General features: G+C 44.6%; 1 protein-coding gene across 5 annotated transcripts in view; it reads right to left on the bottom strand.

The window, feature by feature from the left end:
- RASGRP2 (RAS guanyl releasing protein 2) overlaps window positions 1-23,146 on the bottom strand; it is a 404,443-nt gene that overhangs the window by 292,291 nt on the left and 89,006 nt on the right. For 4 of the 5 annotated variants that reach the window (XM_040409574.1, XM_040409572.1, XM_040409573.1 and 1 more), the window contains one exon: window positions 8,505-8,637. In XM_040409574.1, coding sequence (XP_040265508.1) covers window positions 8,505-8,574 — 70 coding nt within the window. In that variant the 5' untranslated portion in view covers window positions 8,575-8,637. Of the gene's footprint in view, window positions 1-8,504; window positions 8,638-9,733; window positions 9,824-23,146 lie in introns of those variants that run through there. The other variant, XM_040409576.1, reaches the window with a different exon arrangement.

Genomic DNA, 23,146 nt, shown 5'->3' on the forward strand with positions numbered 1-23,146 from the left:
GGTGGCTTCACCCTGGAATCTGATATCTCTGCATCATACCAGGTACTCATATTTGCCCAAGTCAGTAAAACAATCTGTGATATTGCGGGACACTATCACAACCTGGAAAGAAATCAGGAAGTGGTTTCAGTTACCTTTCTTAATATCAAAATATCTACCCGTATGGGGTGATCCCAAATTCTCCCCAGCACAAGACGCCAGCTCCTTTCGGTTTTGGAAGGACAAATGGGTTGTGACTCTCCTGCAGTTAATGAATGCCTCAAGTAAAGCGTGGTATTTTTTTAAGGTGCTGGAAAATATTCACTAGTTGCCAAATTCACTATTCCTCCAATGCTTATAGCTCCCCTCCTTTTGTCAAAAGAGACTTAAGAAAAATAGATAGTGAGATGGTAAATTACCCCTTTGATGATATCATAAATAGACTGGAGCATTGCCACTCTATCTCATCCATGTATCTTACACTTCGAGACCACCTGCTGACGACCCACCCTTCTTCAATATTCAAAACCTGGTCCAAGATATTGCAAGTTCCTGTTATATCTGATAATATTCTACAAGGCTGTGAGCTGATATGCAAGCACATAATCTGCACTACTTGAAGAGAGACCCAATTTAAACGTATACATGGGGCTATTTATGGCTTCAATCTCTAGGTGACCCCTGCACATTCTCACCGGTTGACGGATAACCCCAGATTCAAAGCCCCAGCTTCCAACATGTGGCACACTCTCTGGACTTGTCCACAGATTACTCTTTATTGGAACCAGATCATTAGATACATTGAACACCAATGGGATATAACGTTAGATTGCGATCCTTTGCTTTTGATCTTTCAATCTACTATACATCTCTGAATCATGTAGTGTCCTCACACGTGAGATATAAAGTCCCCCCATTACTACATGTCATTTTGCTGGTGGTAAAATGCTGCATCTTAAAAGATTGGCTCTCCCCCACAATCCCCTCCATGGACTTCCTTACTGACTAACTGCATCACCTCTTTGGTCTAGAATGTCTGACTACCATCAGACAAAAAGAAGCTCTGACAGGTTAATTCTTTACAAAATGGAGGCCTTTTATTATCAAATTTCTATCTAAGGAGGAGATCCAAACCCTAATGGAACCATTTCAATATACTCAATGGTATGTAACGGGAAACCTGAAAGCTGGTTTGGGTCCACTACTTTAACAACAGTGATTACCTGGTGGGTGGGATGGTAGGGGAAAGAACTCCAAGGGGACACTATTGAATCCTTGTTGATGGTTTAGTGCACTGTTATAGATAGCAGCAATCCCAAATAGACAAAAAACTGCGGAATTCCCTTTTCAGTGACCTTTGCATATAGTGCTAGATTAGACTCTACACCATCTTTACGCATGAGCCAAATGGGACTAACTTCACATATCGACATTCTATTATTTGTTACGTGTTACAGGCTTCTTTTCAGATCACAATTTTGTGACTTGATTGCAGTGGCGTAACTAGAAATGACCAGGTCCCACAGCAAATTTTTGAATGCCCCCCTTCCCCCAGCAACTTCTTTGCAATTTTCGACTAGTGTGCAACCCCCACTCATGAGGCTAGTCAAGATTGTGCTCTCAGACTAGGCCTGGCAGCCGCTCCATCCATTTCCTAGAGTGTCACTGTATATAATGTCATTGTATAACACTGTTGAGGGGGGCCCAATAATAAAATATTTGAGTCCTCCTCCTAGGTGCGACCCTTCTGAGTTTGGGCCCCGAAGCAGCCGCTTCCCCTATAGCTACGCCCCAGACTGGATTTCTTTATAACACTGGGCAGTATTGGCAAGGGGAACATAGACATGGGAAATAACTAAATAATAAGATGGCTACCAGAATCTGTATTTCTTCGGGCTACAATTGGTGGACTGTTCTGTGAACACTGGAAGCTAATGGGGAGGTGAAATACAAAGCACTAGAGAGGGTAGTGTCTAAATCCCATGTGCGGTAAGGACCTTGCAATGTCACAGGGTCACATGACATGATAAAATCATTTGGGGTTGAAGCAGGTACTGGATGTAGCATTAGAATCTAAAAATAATAATAACTAACCCTAATCATGGTATTCATGGGGAATCACATGGTGAGTTTGGGAAAGAGACTTCCAATGTCACATGACCACTGTGACATCACAAGGTCCTTACGGTGCATGTGATTTAGATGCTACCATACTGTATAGGAAGTGCCCATACTAGACCATGAAAAAGGGACTGAGAATGCTCCAAGGAGTACTGGGCTGTGAATGAGGAAGTAATAGGTGTAGTAGCCTCAATGTCAGTCTTATAGGAATGAATACAGAAATAACTGACTTCCTGTCCTGTCTCAGTTGGAAATCAGAGTTGGTCAAATGACACAGCTGATGATCAGAAGGGAGGAGATAGCTCACAAATACAGTAATTGATAAGAAGATTACATTCACTGCAGATTACATGATGTACCTTTCTAACAGGTTAGATAATAAAAAGAAAATTGCGGGAGTGCTTCTTTAAGCAACTATTTTTTCTAGTGGTCTATTTGAATTACAAAAACACCTGAATTTACCCATAGGGCATTTATGACATACATGGTGGATGCATTTCAGCAGGAAGTGACGGGAATTCCTGCTGAAATGAGTTGTGCTGTATGTTTTATTAATTTGAAATAAATGGTAATCCAGACTTGTGATGGAACATTCCAGAATTAGGCAGGGTAGGAGTCGTATAGGCTTCGCCCTGAGAGATGTGTGTATTTGTTGACACTGATTCACCTGCAATATACTGTATTACTTGAAGGTTACATTATAAAATTATGTGGCCAAATATCCCTGGGATTTTTGGAGTGTAGATGATGCTGATTTGAGCCATACATAGGAATATTTTTTAAAGCAATCTTGTAATTGGGTCGGAGAGGTTGAATAAACCCCTTCCACACATGGATGAGCACCCTCTAACAGTGATGATACATAAGGTAAAGGTAACCATCCACTTTTTGATAAATTCAGAATATCGTGCTAACTGATATATGGATACCAACTCTCCTCTTTTTTGCATGTCTTAGAATTTTTTTTTATATGTTCCATCAACACCATATTATGGAGATATTTTCTCCTAGAAACATTGTTGTATGTGGACTACTTACAGCTCTGTAGTATCAAGCTGCAGAGACTCCTTGTGCTAAAAACTCTATAGCGTACAAAAGACCTCATACTGTAACACAAAGAATAAAGAGCCAAACAGGTAGGAAGAGTTGTTGTCACGGGGTTCCGAAGGTGCACTCGGTCCCCCATTGCCCGCAGACCTGTTGCTTAGCTTTGGGAATGAGGATTTGTGCTTGACCTCATTCCCAGGGCGGCTTTGCTGGCTGGGTGGCTCCCTGCTCCTAGTCTGCCTTGAGCGCCGAGCTGATCACTCGGTGCTCGACTGGTTGGCCTGTCGGTCATGTGATGCTGGCCACGTCACATGACCCTCACTCCCCACTATAAATACAGGCAGCCTGCTGGCCACAGGTTGCCTGTTAATTTCTAGGTTCCTGGCTATTTGTTGGACTACTGAATACTTACCTGATCCTGTTCCCTGACGATCCTCTGCCTGCTCCTCCTGTACTGCGCATCCATCCTGGTATTGTGACCTCGGCTCCCACCTGACTACTCTCTTAGGACTCCTCTTGTACTTCGCTACTCCCCTGGTATTTGACCCCGGCTTCTCCTGACCATTCTTTGCTTAATCCGTTGTACTGCGTAGCTCTCTTGGTTCTGACCCGGTCCGTTCATGTTCCGTATTTTGTCTTGTCTGTCTTCCCTGCACATATCCTAAGTTAGGGACTGCCGTCCAGTTGTCCCCCGTCATCAGGACTCGTGAGGCAAGTAGGCAGGGCCAGGGGTGAGGGTGGAGCGCAGTGGTCACTACCCTTCCCCCTGTGTGTGTGTGGACGTGACCGTTACAGATTAACAGGCCCAACAACCACTGTATCATGAATCCTCTTATTACCCTGACTGACCATGTCTCTAACTTGACACAGATGGTGCAGGAGCTAGGAGGGAAACTCTGTTCTTTTGAGTTAGGGCAAGGTTCTTCCACTCCTCTGCCCCTCAGTCCACATGTTGAACCCCAGATCAAGCTCCCAGAACCCTTTTCTGGAGACCGGAGGAGGTTTCTCTCCTTTAAGGAGAGTTGCAAACTGTACTTCCGTTTGCGCCCCGTGTCCTCCGGTCCCGAGAGCCAACGCGTGGGGATTATTATTTCTCTACTACAGGGTGATCCCCAGGACTGGGCATTCTCGTTACCTCCTGGGGCCAGTTGTCTGACTTCCGTGGAGGGGTTTTTTCAGGCCCTGGGTACCCTCTATGACGAACCAGACAGGGCCCTGGTAGCCGAGACGGCTCTTAGGGCACTGGTTCAGGGCCATCTCCCTGCGGAGGAGTATTGCACCCAATTCAGATGGTGGTGTGTCCCCTCTGGATGGAATGAACCAGCCCTGAAGAGTCAGTTTAGGTCTGGTCTGTCTGATATTTTAAAAGATCTATTAGTCAGTTATCAAGTTAAAAAGACCTTAGAGGAGATGATGACCCTAGTTGTCCGACTTGACCGACGAGAGAGACGACAGGAACGACAGTTCTGTTCTCAGATGGTGGTCCAGCCAGAGGCCTTTTCCAGGGACAACACTGAGGTCTCCACCGAGGATCCCATGCAGGTTGGCATGACCCGGGGTAATCTTTGTCGCAGACGCGGAGAGTGCTTCTACTGTGGAGATCCTGGCCATTGGATCAACAAGTGTCCTAAGAGGGTCCTCTCTGACAAGTCTCCTAAGGCAAGACAACCTAAAGACCAGGTACACCCTGATTTTTCTAAATATAAGCTTTTGGTACCCATAACAATTTCTCTGGGGGTTAATAAGTGGCCGGGTAAGGCCTTTATTGATTCCGGTTCAGCGGCCAGCTTTATTGACTTAGAATTTGCTAGTAAATTGGGTATTCCAATGTTTGCTTTACCTACACCTATCCATGTCATGGCTATTGATGCTACTCCCCTGATTGGTGGTACGGTGAGGTCATGTACCTCTGAAATTTCTCTGACCGTGGGTGTGTGCTACTCTGAGAGATGTTCTCTTTTTGTCTTGGAGAACCTACCGGTTGAGGTGGTACTAGGGTTGCCTTGGCTCCGTTTACATAACCCCACAATTGATTGGTTCAAAGGAGAGTTGGTGAAATGGGGACCTAAGTGTGACTCATGCTTGTCCGTGGTCCAGGCTGGGGTTTCAGTAAGGTCTAATACATTACCTTCAGTTATTAAAGAATATTCTGATGTATTCTCATCCCCTATTCCAGAGGTTCTACCGCCCCATAGACCGTATGATTGCGCCATAGAGCTAATAGAGGGTGCCGAATTTCCTAAAGGGCGAATTTATAATCTTTCAGGGCCCGAACGCAAGGCTATGGAAGATTATATTAAAGAGAGCCTTGCTAATGGGCATATTAGACCTTCAGTCTCTCCTATGGAAGCAGGGTTTTTCTTTGTTAAAAAGAGGGATGGTGGTCTTAGGCCTTGTATTGATTACCGGAGACTAAATAAGATCACTGTCCAAAATAGATACTCTCTCCCATTGATTCCGGATTTATTTAACCAGGTTCTGGGGGCAACCTGGTTTTCCAAGATTGACCTGAAAGGGGCATACAATCTAATCCGAATCAAGGAGGGAGACGAATGGAAGACAGCGTTCAATACTCTGATAGGACACTTTGAATATCAGGTGATGCCTTTTGGACTCAGCAATGCCCCAGCTGTGTTCCAAAACTTAATGAACGATATTCTTAGAGAGTTTTTAGGTAAATTTATTATTGTCTACCTTGACGACATTTTGATATTCTCTCCTGATTTCGAATCTCATGTGTCTCATGTCAAACAAGTATTAGAAGTGTTGTGGGAGAACCAGCTATCCACTAAGCAAGAGAAATGTGTCTTTGGTGTACAGGAGATACTGTTTCTAGGGCATGTTTTGACTCCTCACGCCTTTAAGATGGATCCTGGAAAGGTTTTAGCAATTAAGGAATGGGTAAGGCCTTCATCCTTAAAGGCTTTACAACGGTTTTTGGGTTTCGCTAATTACTATCGTAAATTTATCATGAATTTTTCTGTAATTGCTAAGCCATTGACCAACCTTACTAAGAAAGGGGCAGATTTGGAGAATTGGTCTACCAAGGCCATTTCTTCATTTGAAACATTAAAAAAGGCATTTAGTAGCGCTCTCATTCTGATCCAGCCTGATCAGGAGAGACCCTTTATTGTGGAGGTAGATGCGTCCGAGGACGGCGCAGGAGCAGTTCTTTCACAGGGTCCTGCTAGCCTCACTAACCTGAGACCGTGTGCCTTCTTCTCCAGGAAATTCTCTCCCACAGAGAGAAACTACGACATTGGGAATAGGGAGCTGCTAGCTATTAAATGGGCATTTGAGGAGTGGAGGCATTTTTTGGAGGGGGCAAGGCATCGAGTAACTGTTGTCACTGATCATAAAAACCTAATGTTTCTCGAGTCGGCTAAGAGGTTGAATCCCCGACAAGCCCGATGGGCTCTGTTTTTTACCCGTTTTGATTTCTCCATTACGTTCAGGCCGGGAAGTAAAAATGTGAAAGCAGACGCATTATCCCGGAGCTTCCATGCCTTTCAACCCACTGAGACGCCGCCTGAATCCATCCTACCAGCAAACATCTTCTTAGCAGCTCTAACCCAGGATATCTCGGCTCGCATTAAGGCTGAACAACATCTGGCACCACCCCAACAGATAAGTTGTTTGTTCCCGTACAATTTCGTCTCCAGCTGTTGGGGGAGTGTCACGATTCTGCCTTTTGTGGACATCCGGGTGTTGAGGGCACTAAGGATCTGGTTTCTAGATCCTATTGGTGGCCCACTCTGACCAGGGATGTCAAGTCCTACGTGTCAGCCTGTGAGGTTTGTGCCAGGTCTAAGACACCTAGGACTCGCCCTGCTGGTAACCTACGACCCCTACCCATTCCCAGTAGACCCCTGAAAGATTATCTGCACATTAGTAATCTGACAGCCTCTTTTGGTTTTGGTTTCACTTTGTCTTTGTGTTGCTTGTATGTCCACACCTCCTGCTCAGGTGTGGATTATGTGATCTTTACCTCCCCCTATTTAGTCTGACTTTACCAATCACTCCTTGCTCTGGATAGCTTCATATGGTTTTTGGAAGAGCTGGAGTGTGGTTCTAGTTGAAGTCCTGTTCATCCATCATCCATCAGCCTCAGAAGTTGTGTTCTGTTTGTTGTATTTTGTATTTTCCCCCCACCTTTGTTGTTTACTAGGCCTCAGCGAGGAGCGGGTTGTCTCTGCCCTGTCATTTTTATTAAGGCATCCGTGGGCCACCAGGGTTTTCTGTCATTACTATTAGGGCATCCGAGGGCCACCAGGGTTTTCTAGGTTCCTGTGTATGGGCATCTCTACCATCGAGAGGTGCCCATATGGATAGGAGTTAGGGCCAAGTGCAGGGTTTTATAGGTGGTGACCCTTTTCCTTTCCTAGCGGTGGGGCCTAGTGTCTTTTCTCTTCTTTCTTGTTGTCTTTTGGTGTTCTCCCCTACTACATCCGTGACATTATCCAGAGGGGGAGGTAAAGGTCCCATGATCCACACCTGAACAGGAGGTGTGGACATACAAGCAACACATAAAGTGAAACCAAAACCAAAAGATGCTGTCAGATCACTAATGTGTAGATAATCTTTCAGACCTTCTAAAACCTGTCACCGGTGTGACACATACATGAAAAATATCAATGCACCCAACACACAAAAGATCAAGGGACTGCAGGGCTGCAGCACTAATAATGAATTTTATTTGTCAGTATAGGTTAAAAAAAAAAGAAGAAGCAATACACATCTTTTCTGGTCCCACTTTATATACAGGAAACAACCACTCACCCAATCACTGGCCACTACTGTAACCCTCCTGTATAGAGGGACCAGGAAGCAGGTGAGTATTGTCCCTTTTATTTTTTAACCCATTCTGAGTCTTCCATAAAAAAAAACTTTTTACCCAGCAGAAACACCCAAACTTCCTTTATTTACACATAACTCACCTGTAGAAGAAAGTTTGTAATATACTTACTATTTCAAAGTTGTGTGGAACCTGGCGACTTGAGGCTCCATTTCTGAAAATATTACTTCCACTGACTTCAGGTCCTTTACCAGATTTCCAAACTATTTTATGAACAGGATATGGACAGGTCTGAATTATTTCATAGCCCAGACCAAAAACCTGGTAGAGGATGTAACATTGTCAGAAGCAGAATTTTCAGAAGATAAGCATCTTGTGACCAAGTTCCTCAGCGGCTGATCGATGCAACTTCTGCACAGACACTATATTATAAAATTCCTCTACATGCCAGTTATGTATAACTAAGGTGAGTTTGCAGGACCTGCTGGATTCCAGGAAAAAAGCTATTATAGAAAATAACTTGGACGACAATAAATACCATCTAGGAAATACATTTTCTTACCAAAATTTTGGATGCATATATCTATCATTTCATCAATGGTATGGCCTTTTTCCAGATCCAAATTATCCATTTCTGCTTTTTCATTGACTGCTGCAAAGGTGCTGTAAGATGAATGTCCAGGGGGACTGTCAATCTATCAGATAAAAATAAAATTAAATCGTTACTGTTTAATAAAACCCATAAAATGTGTAATATATAGAAAATAATGTGACCCAAGCATTCCAGATGACATAGTCCACATAACTGTTGGACACAGAATGTGTTATTTCTCCTTTAAAAAGGTGAAGTGATGTGTAAACATGCTGTAAAAGTACCCCTCCCAAATTTTGGGTAACCTCTTCCTCTGTCAGTTGTGGTCTTTCTGATCTATCTTCCTGTTTTCATAGCTTACTTCCTCTGACAATATAGGAAGCCCACACATTTTATCCCACAGGGCTTCTTGGAACATTAACAGTATTTTATACAGATCATTATAATTGTGTTCATAGTATAAATGATAATATTGTTTCCTATTGCTCACATTTTATGAATGAAGTGCATAAATATAACTTACATGACACCTAGGCAACGCATAACACCCATCCAATTGATGACCAGGTTTTTAACCCTTTAGGATATAGTCTTTTTACACCTTCCTGACACGGTCAAATTTTGCTAACCTTTTTGCAAACCTGACATGTGTCTCTTTATGTGGTAATAACTTTGGAATGCATTTACTTATCCAAGCGATTCTGAGACTGTTTTCTTGTGACACACCATACTTCATGATAGTGGTGAATTTGAGTCGATATGTCTAACCTTTATTTATTAAAAAATCCCATGCCAAGGCCATGGCAGCCATTTTGATTGAGCCTCCGCTCCTCTATCATCAGGCACACTTTGCTCTTAATTATCAGCACATAAAAAATGCTGGCAGGAACACACCTTGGACTTCAAAGTGACTGCTTTAAGGAACTAAGCTCCAATTTTTCTTGGGGTCTGATCTGTTCATCCATTGCATCATCCTAAAGCAGAAGCCCTCCAATTCTACAAAACAGCAGCTATGCCACTGACCAAGTCCACATGGGACTAGATTCCAGCACAGATGCAATTCCCCAAAACAGATTGGGATTTACATTGCATAATTTGTATGGTAATACCCCAATTTTTGGGGAACTGCCCATTCAGTCCAACCTCGACTCCTCCCCTGAACTTTTCCGCATTTTTTCACGTTGTACCCCCAAACTTACTTGGTAGCATGAATGGGAAGTCAGAAAAGGTATATTTGTATTCTACCAGCAGTACCCGATTTCTCCTGCCTGCCATGGTGGTGCTAGACTCTGAAAATATTGAGTTAGAAGTATTTGTTGACAGTGGTGTAGGGGTTAACCTTATTGATTATCAATTTGTTCAGAGTCATGGTTTTATAACAAGCGCATTAAGCAAAGGGATATCAGTGTTTGCTATTGATTCCAATCCTCTCTCTCAAAAGTATTTAACTCATATTGTGCAGGATATTCATTTGAGGGTGGGTGATTCTCATGTTGAGTCCATTTCTTGTTTTGTACTGAAAGGTTTGCCTGCTCCTCTGGTACTGTGTTTACCATGATTGATCAAACATAATCCTACCATTGATTGGCAAACTAGACAAATCAGTAATTGGAGTGATTTTTGTATGGACAACTGTCTCGGCGCATCTATTTCTGTGGTATCCACTAAGGTGTTACCTTCGTTTCTTTCTGATTTTGCTGATGTATTCTCTGAGGGTCGAGATCAGGAGTTGCACCCTCACCGAGAGTATGATTGTCCGATCAATCTTATTCCCGGAGATAAATTGCCAAAATCTCGGCTATATAATCTTTCCCAACCCGAAAGAGTAGCTAAGCGGGAGTATATTGCCAAGAGATTGACAAAAGTTCATATTAGACCATCTAAGTCACCTATGGCAGCTGGCTTCTTTTTTGTTAAAAAAAAAAGACGGGACCCTTAGACCATGTCTAGATTTCCGGGAACTGAATCTCATTACTGTCCGTGATCCTTATCCTCTTCCCTTGATCCCGGATTAATTTGATCAGATTGTCAAAGCCAAGGTTTTTTCTAAGTTGGATTTAAGAGGGGCTTATAATCTGATAAGAATCAGTGAAGGGGAAAAATGGAAGACTGCCTTCAATACCCCAGAGGACCACTTCGAGAACCTGGTCATGCCCTTTGGTTTGACTAATGCCCCGGCAGTCTTCTAGCACTTTATCAATTACATTTTTGATCATTTGGTGGGGAGGTTTATTGTTATTTACCTCGATGACATACTAATTTACTCACCCGATATGGAGACTCATCGGGATCATTTAAAACAAGTATTATCGATCCTTCGGGAGATTAAATTGTATGCTAAATTGGAGAAATGTGTGTTTGCTGTCGAGGAGCTGCAGTTTCTGGGTTACTTACTTTCTGCCTCGGGTTTTCACATGGATCCTGAAAAGGTTCATGCGATATTGGAATGGATCGGCCAGAGAATCAGAAAGCTCTGATGCGGTTTTTGGGTTTTACTAATTACTACAGAAAATGTACCGTATCTTTCGCCCTATAAGACGCACTTTTTCCCCCCAAAAGTGTGAGGATAATGGCAGTAGGTCTTCTGGGGCGAAGGCTGCCATTTTTACACTGATACACCGCCGACCGCAAGCTGTACAGCGCGGCCATCGTGTGTATCAGCGAGGAGGGGCTGGGGGCCGGCCTTTAGTTTTGTAATGGCAGCAGGGCCCGGTGCAGTCACTGTATTCTATTGCACCGGGCCCCGCTCACTGTACTAATGCTATCTACTGTAACTGCAGGCAGGCAATGGTTAACTATAAATATGTTCGATACAGCACTGAGCAGCCTGTACTTACGATCATAGCAGGCTGGAGGCTGGAGGCAGGGCAGGCAGGAGGCAGGGCGGGCGAGCAGGCACTGGCAGCGTAACTTCCTACATCACGTGCCTGCTCCGCCCACTTTATGAATGAAGCAGGCGGCGCAGGCACATGACGTAGGAAGTTACGCTGCCAGTGCCCGCCCGCCCTGCCTCCTGCCTCTAGCCTGCTATGATCGTAAGTACAGGCTGCTCAGTGCTGGATCGAACATATCTATAGTTAACCATTGCCTGCCTGCAGTTACAGTAGATACCATTAGTACAGTGAGCGGGGCCCGGTTCAATGGAATACAATGACTGCACTGGGCCCCCGCTGCCATTTAACCACCTCAGCCCCCAGTGCTTAAACACCCTGAAAGACCAGGCCACTTTTTACACTTCTGACCTACACTACTTTCACCGTTTATTGCTCGGTCATGCAACTTACCACCCAAATGAATTTTACCTCCTTTTCTTCTCACTAATAGAGCTTTCATTTGGTGGTATTTCATTGCTGCTGACATTTTTACTTTTTTTGTTATTAATCGAAATTTAACGATTTTTTTTGCAAAAAAATGACATTTTTCACTTTCAGTTGTAAAATTTTGCAAAAAAAACGACATCCATATAGAAATTTTGCTCTAAATTTATAGTTCTACATGTCTTTGATAAAAAAAAAATGTTTGGGTAAAAAAAAAATGGTTTGGGTAAAAGTTATAGCGTTTACAAACTATGGTACAAAAATGTGAATTTCCGCTTTTTGAAGCAGCTCTGACTTTCTGAGCACCTGTCATGTTTCCTGAGGTTCTACAATGCCCAGACAGTACAAACACCCCACAAATGACCCCATTTCTGAAAGTACACACCCTAAGGTATTCGCTGATGGGCATAGTGAGTTCATAGAACTTTTTATTTTTTTGTCACAAGTTAGCGGAAAATGATGATTTTTTTTTTTTTTTCTTACAAAGTCTCATATTCCACTAACTTGTGACAAAAAATAAAAAGTTCTATGAACTCACTATGCCCATCAGCGAATACCTTGGGGTCTCTTCTTTCCAAAATGGGGTCACTTGTGGGGTAGTTATACTGCCCTGGCATTCTAGGGGCCCAAATGTGTGGTAAAGAGTTTGAAATCAAATTCAGTAAAAAATGACCTGTGAAATCCGAAAGGTGCTCTTTGGAATATGGGCCCCTTTGCCCACCTAGGCTGCAAAAAAGTGTCACACATCTGGTATCCCCGTACTCAGGAGAAGTTGAGGAATGTGTTTTGGGGTGTCTTTTTACATATACCCATGCTGGGTGAGATAAATATCTTGGTCAAATGACAACTTTGTATAAAAAAATGGGAAAAGTTGTCTTTTGCCAAGATATTTCTCTCACCCAGCATGGGTATATATAAAATGACACCCCAAAACACATTCCCCACCTTCTCCTGAGTACGGAGATACCAGATGTGTGACACTTTTTTGCAGCCTAGGTGGGCAAAGGGGCCCATATTCCAAAGAGCACCTTTCGGATTTCACTCATCATTTTTTACAGAATTTGATTTCTAACTCCTTACCACACATTTGGGCCCCTAGAATGCCAGGGCAGTATAACTACCCCACAAGTGACCCCATTTTGGAAAGAAGACACCCCAAGCTATTCCGTGAGGGGCATGGCGAGTTCCTAGAATTTTTTATTTTTTGTCACAAGTTAGTGGAAAATGATGATTTTTTTTTTTTTTTTTTTTTTTCATACAAAGTCTCATATTCCACTAACTTGTGACAAAAAATAAAAACTTCCATGAACTCACTATGCCCATCAGCGAATACCTTGGGGTCTCTTCTTTCCAAAATGGGGTCACTTGTGGGGTAGTTATACTGCCCTGGCATTCTAGGGGCCCAAATGTGTGGTAAGGAGTTTGAAATCAAATTCTGTAAAAAATGACGAGTGAAATCCGAAAGGTGCTCTTTGGAATATGGGCCCCTTTGCCCACCTAGGCTGCAAAAAAGTGTCACACATCTGGTATCCCCGTACTCAGGAGAAGTTGAGGAATGTGTTTTGGGGTGTCTTTTTACATATACCCATGCTGGGTGAGATAAATATCTTGGTCAAATGACAACTTTGTATAAAAAAATGGGAAAAGTTGTCTTTTGCCAAGATATTTCTCTCACCCAGCATGGGTATATGTAAAATGACACCCCAAAACACATTCCCCACCTTCTCCTGAGTACGGAGATACCAGATGTGTGACACTTTTTTGCAGCCTAGGTGGGCAAAGGGGCCCATATTCCAAAGAGCACCTTTCGGATTTCACTCATCATTTTTTACAGAATTTGATTTCTAACTCCTTACCACACATTTGGGCCCCTAGAATGCCAGGGCAGTATAACTACCCCACAAGTGACCCCATTTTGGAAAGAAGACACCCCAAGCTATTCCGTGAGGGGCATGGCGAGTTCCTAGAATTTTTTATTTTTTGTCACAAGTTAGTGGAAAATGATGATTTTTTTTTTTTTTTTTTTTTTCATACAAAGTCTCATATTCCACTAACTTGTGACAAAAAATAAAAACTTCCATGAACTCACTATGCCCATCAGCGAATACCTTGGGGTCTCTTCTTTCCAAAATGGGGTCACTTGTGGGGTAGTTATACTGCCCTGGCATTCTAGGGGCCCAAATGTGTGGTAAGGAGTTTGAAATCAAATTCTGTAAAAAATGACGAGTGAAATCCGAAAGGTGCTCTTTGGAATATGGGCCCCTTTGCCCACCTAGGCTGCAAAAAAGTGTCACACATCTGGTATCCCCGTACTCAGGAGAAGTTGAGGAATGTGTTTTGGGGTGTCTTTTTACATATACCCATGCTGGGTGAGATAAATATCTTGGTCAAATGACAACTTTGTATAAAAAAATGGGAAAAGTTGTCTTTTGCCAAGATATTTCTCTCACCCAGCATGGGTATATGTAAAATGACACCCCAAAACACATTCCCCACCTTCTCCTGAGTACGGAGATACCAGATGTGTGACACTTTTTTGCAGCCTAGGTGGGCAAAGGGGCCCATATTCCAAAGAGCACCTTTCGGATTTCACTCGTCATTTTTTACAGAATTTGATTTCAAACTCCTTACCACACATTTGGGCCCCTAGAATGCCAGGGCAGTATAACTACCCCACAAGTGACCCCATTTTGGAAAGAAGACACCCCAAGCTATTCCGTGAGGGGCATGGCGAGTTCCTAGAATTTTTTATTTTTTGTCACAAGTTAGTGGAAAATGATGATTTTTTTTTTTTTTTTTTTTTTTCATACAAAGTCTCATATTCCACTAACTTGTGACAAAAAATAAAAACTTCCATGAACTCACTATGCCCATCAGCGAATACCTTGGGGTCTCTTCTTTCCAAAATGGGGTCACTTGTGGGGTAGTTATACTGCCCTGGCATTCTAGGGGCCCAAATGTGTGGTAAGGAGTTTGAAATCAAATTCTGTAAAAAATGACGAGTGAAATCCGAAAGGTGCTCTTTGGAATATGGGCCCCTTTGCCCACCTAGGCTGCAAAAAAGTGTCACACATGTGGTATTGCCGTACTCAGGAGAAGTTGAGGAATGTGTTTTGGGGTGTCTTTTTACATATACCCATGCTGGGTGAGATAAATATCTTGGTCAAATGACAACTTTGTATAAAAAAATGGGAAAAGTTGTCTTTTGCCAAGATATTTCTCTCACCCAGCATGGGTATATATAAAATGACACCCCAAAACACATTCCCCACCTTCTCCTGAGTACGGAGATACCAGATGTGTGACACTTTTTTGCAGCCTAGGTGGGCAAAGGGGCCCATATTCCAAAGAGCACCTTTCGGATTTCACAGGTCATTTTTTACTGAATTTGATTTCAAACTCCTTACCACACATTTGGGCCCCTAGAATGCCAGGGCAGTATAACTACCCCACAAGTGACCCCATTTTGGAAAGAAGAGACCCCAAGGTATTCGCTGATGGGCATAGTGAGTTCATGGAAATTTTTTTTTTTTGTCACAAGTTAGTGGAATAGGAGACTTTGTATGAAAAAAAAAAAAATAAAAAAAAATCATCATTGTCCACTAACTTGTGACAAAAAATAAAAAATTCTAGGAACTTGCCATGCCCCTCACGGAATACCTTGGGGTGTCTTCTTTCCAAAATGGGGTCACTTGTGGGGCAGTTATACTGCCCTGGCATTTTCCAGGGGCCCTAATGTCTGGTAAGTAGGTAAATGACCTGTGAAATCTGAAAGGTGCTCTTTGGAATGTGGGCCCCTTTGCCCAGCTAGGCTGCAAAAAAGTGTCACACATCTGGTATCTCCGTACTCAGGAGAAGGTAAGGAATGTGTTTTGGGGTGTCATTTTACATATACCCATGCTGGGTGAGAGAAATATCTTGGCAAAAGACAACTTTTCCCATTTTTTTTATACAAAGTTGGCATTTGACCAAGATTTTTATCTCACCCAGCATGGGTATATGTAAAATGACACCCCAAAACATATTCCCCAACTTCTGCTGAATACGGAGATACCACATGTGTGACACTTTTTTGCAGCCTAGGTGGGCAAAGGGGCCCAAATTCCTTTTAGGAGGGCATTTTTAGACATTTGGATACCAGACTTCTTCTCACGCTTTGGGGCCCCTAAAATGCCAGGGCAGTATAAATACCCCACATGTGACCCCATTTTGGAAAGAAGACACCCCAAGGTATTCAATGAGGGGCATGGCGAGTTCATTGAAAAAAAAAAATTTTGCCACAAGTTAGCGGAAATTGATTTTTTGGATTTTGTTCTCACAAAGTCTCCCTTTCCGCTAACTTGGGACAAAAATTTCAATCTTTCATGGACTCAATATGCCCCTCAGCGAATACCTTGGGGTGTCTTCTTTCCAAAATGGGTTGTGGGGTGTTTGTACTGCCCTGGCATTTGAGGGTCTCCGCAATCATTACATGTATGCCCAGCATTAGGAGTTTCTGCTATTCTCCTTATATTGAGCATACGGGTAATGAGATTTTTTTTTTCCGTTCAGCCTCTGGGCTGAAAGAAAAAAATGAACGGCACAGATTTCTTCATTCGCATCGATCAATGTGGATGAAAAAATCTCTGCCAAAAAAAGAAAAAGGAGGGGAAAGGCGTCTGCCAGGACATAGGAGCTCCGCCCAACATCCATACCCACTTCAGCTCGTATGCCCTGGCAAACCAGATTTCTCCATTCACATCAATCGATGTGGATGAATAAATCATTGCCGGGATTTTTTTTTTTATATATACAAAGTGTTTGCCAAAGTATATGAACACCGCCACCTCCTCAGCTCATATGCCTCGGCAAACATATCTTTTACTGCAGAGGAGAAATCTCGTCTTGCAGCGCCGCATACACCGACTTGCGTGTAATCTGACAGCAGCGCAATGCTTCTGTCCGAATGCACATCAGTGCTGCAGCTGGTCGATCGGTTGGTCCACCTGGAAGGTAAAAAAAACAAAACAAAAAAGAAAAAACCAGGCCGCAACGCAATAACTTTATTAACTGTTGAACAGAACATAGAAACTTTTTTTAAACTTTTTTAACTGAACGTTTAACTTTTTTACTTACCGGTATTTTTTTTTTTGTTTAGTTTTTTTTACCTTTATAGAGCAAACCTCTCCTTCCCCATGGGACAATGTGCAAAGCGCAAATCGCCCAAAGATGTGGCGAAGTACGTTATGCACTTTATCCCAGGTGAAAGGAGAGGTTTGCAGCAGCTGTGAGAGAAAGGGCCCTAATAGCCCTGTGTGCCTGTCCTGGTGAGATGTGATCCCTATGCTAGGTGTACCTGTGTGTGGTACTTCCGGAAACACTCACCATAGCATAGGGCAGGGTGGTCCGGACAGTCAGGACAGAAATAGCGGGTGTCACGCCTTATTCCACTCCTGCTACAGACACGACATTTTTTTCGGGGTGGCGGTTGGGTTGAGGTACCAGCAACGACACTGGGGAAATGTCGCTCGTGTAGACGGCTAACTACACTGGTGGATGGGGCCACGGAACCTCCCGGATAAATGAGGTTCTCGATGATCTCTTCCTGGAATTTGAGGAAGGATCCTGTTCTCCCAGCCTTACTGTAGAGAACAAAACTATTATAGGCAGCCAATTGAATTAAATATACAGACACCTTCTTATACCAGCATCTGGTTCTGCGGGAAACTAAATAGGGAGCCAACATCTGGTCATTGAAGTCCACCCCTCCCATGAGCGCATTATAGTCGTGGACTGAGAGGGGCTTTTCAATGACACGGGTTGCCCTTTCAATTTGGATTGTCGTGTCTGCGTGAATGGAGGAGAGCATGTAAACGTCATGCTTGTCTCTCCATTTCACCGCGAGCAGTTCTTCGTTACACAAGGCAGCCCTCTCCCCCCTTGCAAGACGGGTGGTTACAAGCCGTTGGGGGAAGCCCACGCGACTAGTTCGCGCGGTGCCACAGGCGCAAATCCGTTCTAGAAACAAATGCCTAAAGAGGGCCACACTTGTGTAAAAATTGTCCACATAAAGATGGTACCCCTTGCCGAATAAGGGTGACACCAAGTCCCAGACTGTCTTCCCACTGCTCCCCAGGTAGTCAGGGCAACCGACCGGCTCCAGGGTCTGATCTTTTCCCTCATATATCCGAAATTTGTGGGTATAGCCTGTGGCCCTTTCACAGAGCTTATACAATTTGACCCCATACCGGGCACGCTTGCTTGGGATGTATTGTTTGAAGCCAAGGCGCCCGGTAAAATGTATTAGGGACTCGTCTACGCAGATGTTTTGCTCGGGGGTATACAAATCTGCAAATTTCTGGTTGAAATGGTCTATGAGGGGCCGAATTTTGTGGAGCCGGTCAAAAGCTGGGTGGCCTCTGGGACGGGAGGTGGTGTTGTCGCTAAAGTGCAGGAAACGCAGGATGGTCTCAAATCGTGTCCTGGACATAGCAGCAGAGAACATGGGCATGTGATGAATCGGGTTCGTGGACCAATATGACCGCAATTCATGCTTTTTAGTTAGACCCATGTTGAGGAGAAGGCCCAGAAAAATTTTAAGTTCGGAAACTTGGACTGGTTTCCACCGGAAAGACTGGGCATAAGAGCTTCCCGGGTTGGCGGATATAAATTGTGTGGCATACCGGTTTGTCTCTGCCACGACTAAGTCCAAGAGCTCCGCAGTCAAGAACAGCTCAAAAAATCCCAGGGCCGAACCGATTTGAGCCGTCTCAACCCGAACTCCAGACTGGGCGGTGAAAGGGGGAACTACAGGTGCGGCTGAAGTTGGTGACTGCCAATCAGGGTTTGCCAGCACCTCAGGGATTCTAGGGGCTCTACGGGCCTGTCTGCGCGGTGGCTGCGACGGGGTAACTAGTGCACGTGCCACCGTACCAGCTTCAACTGCCCTTCTGGTGCTCGCCACGTCACCATGTTGTACGGCAGTGCTGGTACTAGGTCCAGGAAGGGCTGCGCTGCTGGTGTATGCCTCACCACGTGATCCGGCAGCGACAGCCCCACTCTGCTGCTCTTGAAGCGGATCCTGCATAACCTGTGGTCTAGCGACACGGGGCCGGGTACGCCTGGTGCTGCCAGGGACCTCCACCTCCTCGTCCGAACTTTGGGTCAGAGAGCCACTGCTTTCCACAGGTTCATATTCTGACCCGCTAGATTCGTCAGATGAGGGTTCCCACTCCTCATCCGACTGGGTCAGAATCCTGTAGGCCTCTTCAGAAGAATACCCCCTGTTTGACATTTTGGACTACTAAATTTAGGGGTATTCCCTGAGACTACCCAAGAAAAAAAGCAAGCCTGTCTTACAAAGGGGAGGCTAGCGAAGTACCGGAGGCCGCTGCGGTTGATAAAAAATATCAAAACTGATTTTTTTATCGCCGCAGTGCGTGTAAAGTGAATGTGCAGTGATCAAAAAACAAATTTTTTTTTGTCACTGCGGTGGGGCGGGCGTGGGTGAACGCACGTGTGGGCGACCGATCAGGCCTGATCGGGCAAACACTGCGTTTTGAGTGGAGGGCGAACTAAAGTGACACTAATACAATTATAGATCTGACCGTGATCAGTTTTGATCACTTACAGATACTATAAAAGTACAAATGCTGATTAGCGATACGCTAAACAGCGAATAAAAGTGACTGCGGTGCGGTGGGCTGGGCGCTAACTGACGCTAACTACCTAACCAAGGGGCCTAAACTATCCCTAAAACCTAACAGCCAATACTAGTGGAAAAAAAAAGTGACAGTTTACACTGATCACTTTTTGTCTTTCACTAAGTGATTGACAGGGGGCGATCAAGGGGTTAATTAGGATGATGGGGGTGATGGAAGGTGATCAGGGGCTAAGGTGTACTGTTGGTGGGTACTCACAGTGATCTCTGCTTCTCTGCTGGATCCAACCGACGAAAAGGACCAGCAGAGAAGCAGAGAAGCCATATAACAGATCATATTTACTAATATGATCTGTTATCTGGCTTCTGATTTGATTTTTTGAAAATCGCCAGCCTGCCAGCCAATGATCGTTGCTGGCAGGCTGGTGACGAAATACTTCTTTAACTTTTGCCGGCCCGCGATGCGCATGCGCGGGCCGGCAATGCACGAAATCTCGCGTCTCGCGAGAGGACGCACCGGCGCGTCCACCCAGAACAACAGGACCGCCGCAAAGACGCAATCCTGCGTACGGCGGTCCTGAGGAGGTTAAAAACTAGTGTAGATGCCAGCCCCCACCCCTGTATTAGGGGTCATTCACAATGGCTGACACTGTTATGGGGGGGATCTGTGGATGTCAAATAGCATAAGATGTTATTTATCTGTCATCCACAGATCCCCCCCATAGCAGTGTCATGCCATCCACAGACGCCCCTATAACAGTGCCATCCACAGACGCCCCTATAACAGTGCCATCCACAGACGCCCCCATAACAGTGTCAGCCACAGACCCCCATAACAGTGTCAGCCACAGACCCCCATAACAGTGCCATCCACAGACCCCCATAACAGTGCTATCCACAGACCCCCATAACAGTGCCATTCACAGACCCCCATAACAGTGCCATCCACAGCCCCCCATAATAGTGTCATTGACAGGCTACCTTTAGTTCAAAGCCCACCAAAAGCACACCTTTTGGTTCAAAATATTTTTTTTCTTATTTTCCTCCTCAAAAACCTAGGTGCGTCTTATGGGCCAGTGCGTCTTATAGGGCGAAAAATACGGTATCCTGAATTATTCCACTATTGTCAAGCCTTTGACTGATATGACTAGGAAGGGTGTGGACTTCTCAGTCTGGTCAGAAGAAGCATTACAGGCTTTTTCTGCAATAAAGAAATGTTTTGCTTTCGCTCCCATTCTGATGCAACCTGAAATGTCTCAACCCTTCATTGTGGAGGTTGACGTGTCAGAAGTGGAAGTCGGAGCAGTTTTGTCGCAGGGTTCCTCTGCTAGCAAATGGCGTCCGTGTACTTTCTTTTCAAAGAAACTCTGCTGCCGAAAGAAATTATGATGTTGGGAATAGAGAGTTGCTGGCCATTAAATTGGCCTTTGAGGAATGGCGTCATTGGCTACAAGGAGCGGTTCATCCGATTATGGTAATTACAGACCATAAGAATCTGGCTTACCTGCAATCAGCAAAGCGTCTGAACCCTAGGCAGGCCAGATGGTCATTGTTTTTTACCAGATTAAATTTTGTGGTCACCTATCGCCCTGGGGTCAAAAAAGTCAAAGTGGATGCTTTGTCATGTAGCTTTCCTGTGGGGGGAATTCGGAGGATCCCGCTCCGATTTTGGCTGATGGGGTGGTGGTATCCAATCTTTATCCCGAACTTGGAGCTCAAGGTGAGGCACCTGATTCCTGTCCTTCAGGGAAGTTGTTTGCTCCTTCTGAACTTCGACACAAGGTGCTTAAGGAACATCATGATACTGTCCTTGCGGGACACCCTGGGAGTAGATCCACGGTGGATCTTATTTTCCAGAGATTCTGGTGGCCAGGGTTACGTAAAAGTGTGGAGGGCTATGTAGCAGCTTGTGAGACCTGTGCACGTGCAAAGGTGGCTCACACATGGCCTTCAGGATTTTTTCTTCCTTTGTCCATCCCGTCTCGTCCGTTGACGCATTTGTCCATGGACTTCATCACTGATTTACAGAGTTACTTTGGAAAAACTGTGATTTTGGTGGTGGTGGACCGCTTCAGTAAGATGGCTCACTTTGTACCATTGTCAGGTTTGCCCAATGCTAAAACTCTCACTCAGGGGTTTGTTGATAACATTGTGAAATTACACGGCATCCCCTCTGATGCGGTGTCTGATAGGGGGACGTAATTTGTTTCCAGGTTTTGGAAGGCGTTTTGTTCTTGTCTGGGAATTCAGTTGTCTTTCTCTTTGGCTTTCCATCCTCAGTCGAATGGACAAACTGAGCACACTAACCAGAACCTGGAGACTTATTTGAGGTGTTGGTACTGGGTGCCCGGAGGTCACCCGTAGAAGGGGGGTACTGTCACGCCCCCTGCCCTGTGAGAGATCTGAGAAGATCTGACAGAATTGCTACACGTGAGTCTATCTGACAGACCGTTCTGTTTCTCTTTGTTGTGGTTTTGGGCAGGATCCCACCTCCCCACAGGTTCTGATCATTAGCTATTTAGTGGTGCTATTTATACCCACCTTTCACTATAGCCCTTTTATGTTTATATTTGCTTCTGGAGTTCTCAGCTGGTGTTTGGTGGATCTCCTGCTCCCCATTCTTCTTAAGTTAAGTCAGATTCCTTCCCTTTTGTTGTGTGTTTTGGCTAGGCCTCAGGAAGATGCTGGTTCCTGCACCAAGTGCTAGGAACCGGTTGTCTTATCTACAGCTCCCTAGCTGAGGGTTTGTTTCAGTTTCAGCTAGGCTTAGGTTCCAGCCCATGAGCACTTCCACCTTTAGGATTTGCTCATGCTGTCAGCAGTCAGGGAAAGACTCAGGGCTTGTCAAGTGGTGACCTTTCCCTGTTCCCTAGCTTTGGGGCCTATCCTGGTGTTTTGTTGCTTTTGTTGTATTTGGTTTGCTTCCCTTCACTCACCTACCGTGACATCTGCGGTTGTACTCACCCTCCCTGGTCTTCCAGGCTCCGCTCTGCACTGTGTCCTGACTGCATACAGCATCAGTACGTAGTGAACGTAAGCGCACACTATGACCTGATGCTGTGTGATATTAGGTCACAGTGCAGCATGGGCCGGAAGAAGACCAGGGAGTGGTGAGAGGAACTGCAGAGTGGCAGAGCCGTCCGAAGCAAGCAAGGCAAATTTTTGATTTTTTTTATGTCTGATCTGACGTCTGATGGGGGTCTGATCTGAGGCTGATGGGGGTCTGATTTGAGGCTGATAGGGGTCAGATCTGAGGCTTATGGGCGGCTGATCTGAGGCTCATGGGGGTCTGATCTGAGTTTGATGGAGGCTGAGGTGTCTGATCTGAGGCTGATGGAGGTTGGGTCGGTATTATATGGGGCTGATAGAGCTTGGGGGTCTGATAAGGGACTGATATGAGGTCTGGTGGAGCTTGGGGGTCTGATTTTGGGGTCTGATGAAGAATGAGGGTATGATTTGGAGGTCTGATGAAGATTGGGGGTCTGATCGGATGAAAAAATCTGATTTTCCTCCTGTAAATCCTAGGTGTGTCTTTTAGTCTGGTGGGTCTTATAGTCTGAAAAAAACAGTAATATTTCTCACAATAGGACCTTCTGAAAACCTAGCTGAGACACTGCTCTTCACAGTTAAGCAAATCTTTTCAGGGGGTACTGCTC

This window comes from Bufo bufo, chromosome 10 (genome assembly GCF_905171765.1).
Source record: "Bufo bufo chromosome 10, aBufBuf1.1, whole genome shotgun sequence".
NCBI classification, from domain to species: Eukaryota; Metazoa; Chordata; class Amphibia; order Anura; family Bufonidae; genus Bufo; species Bufo bufo.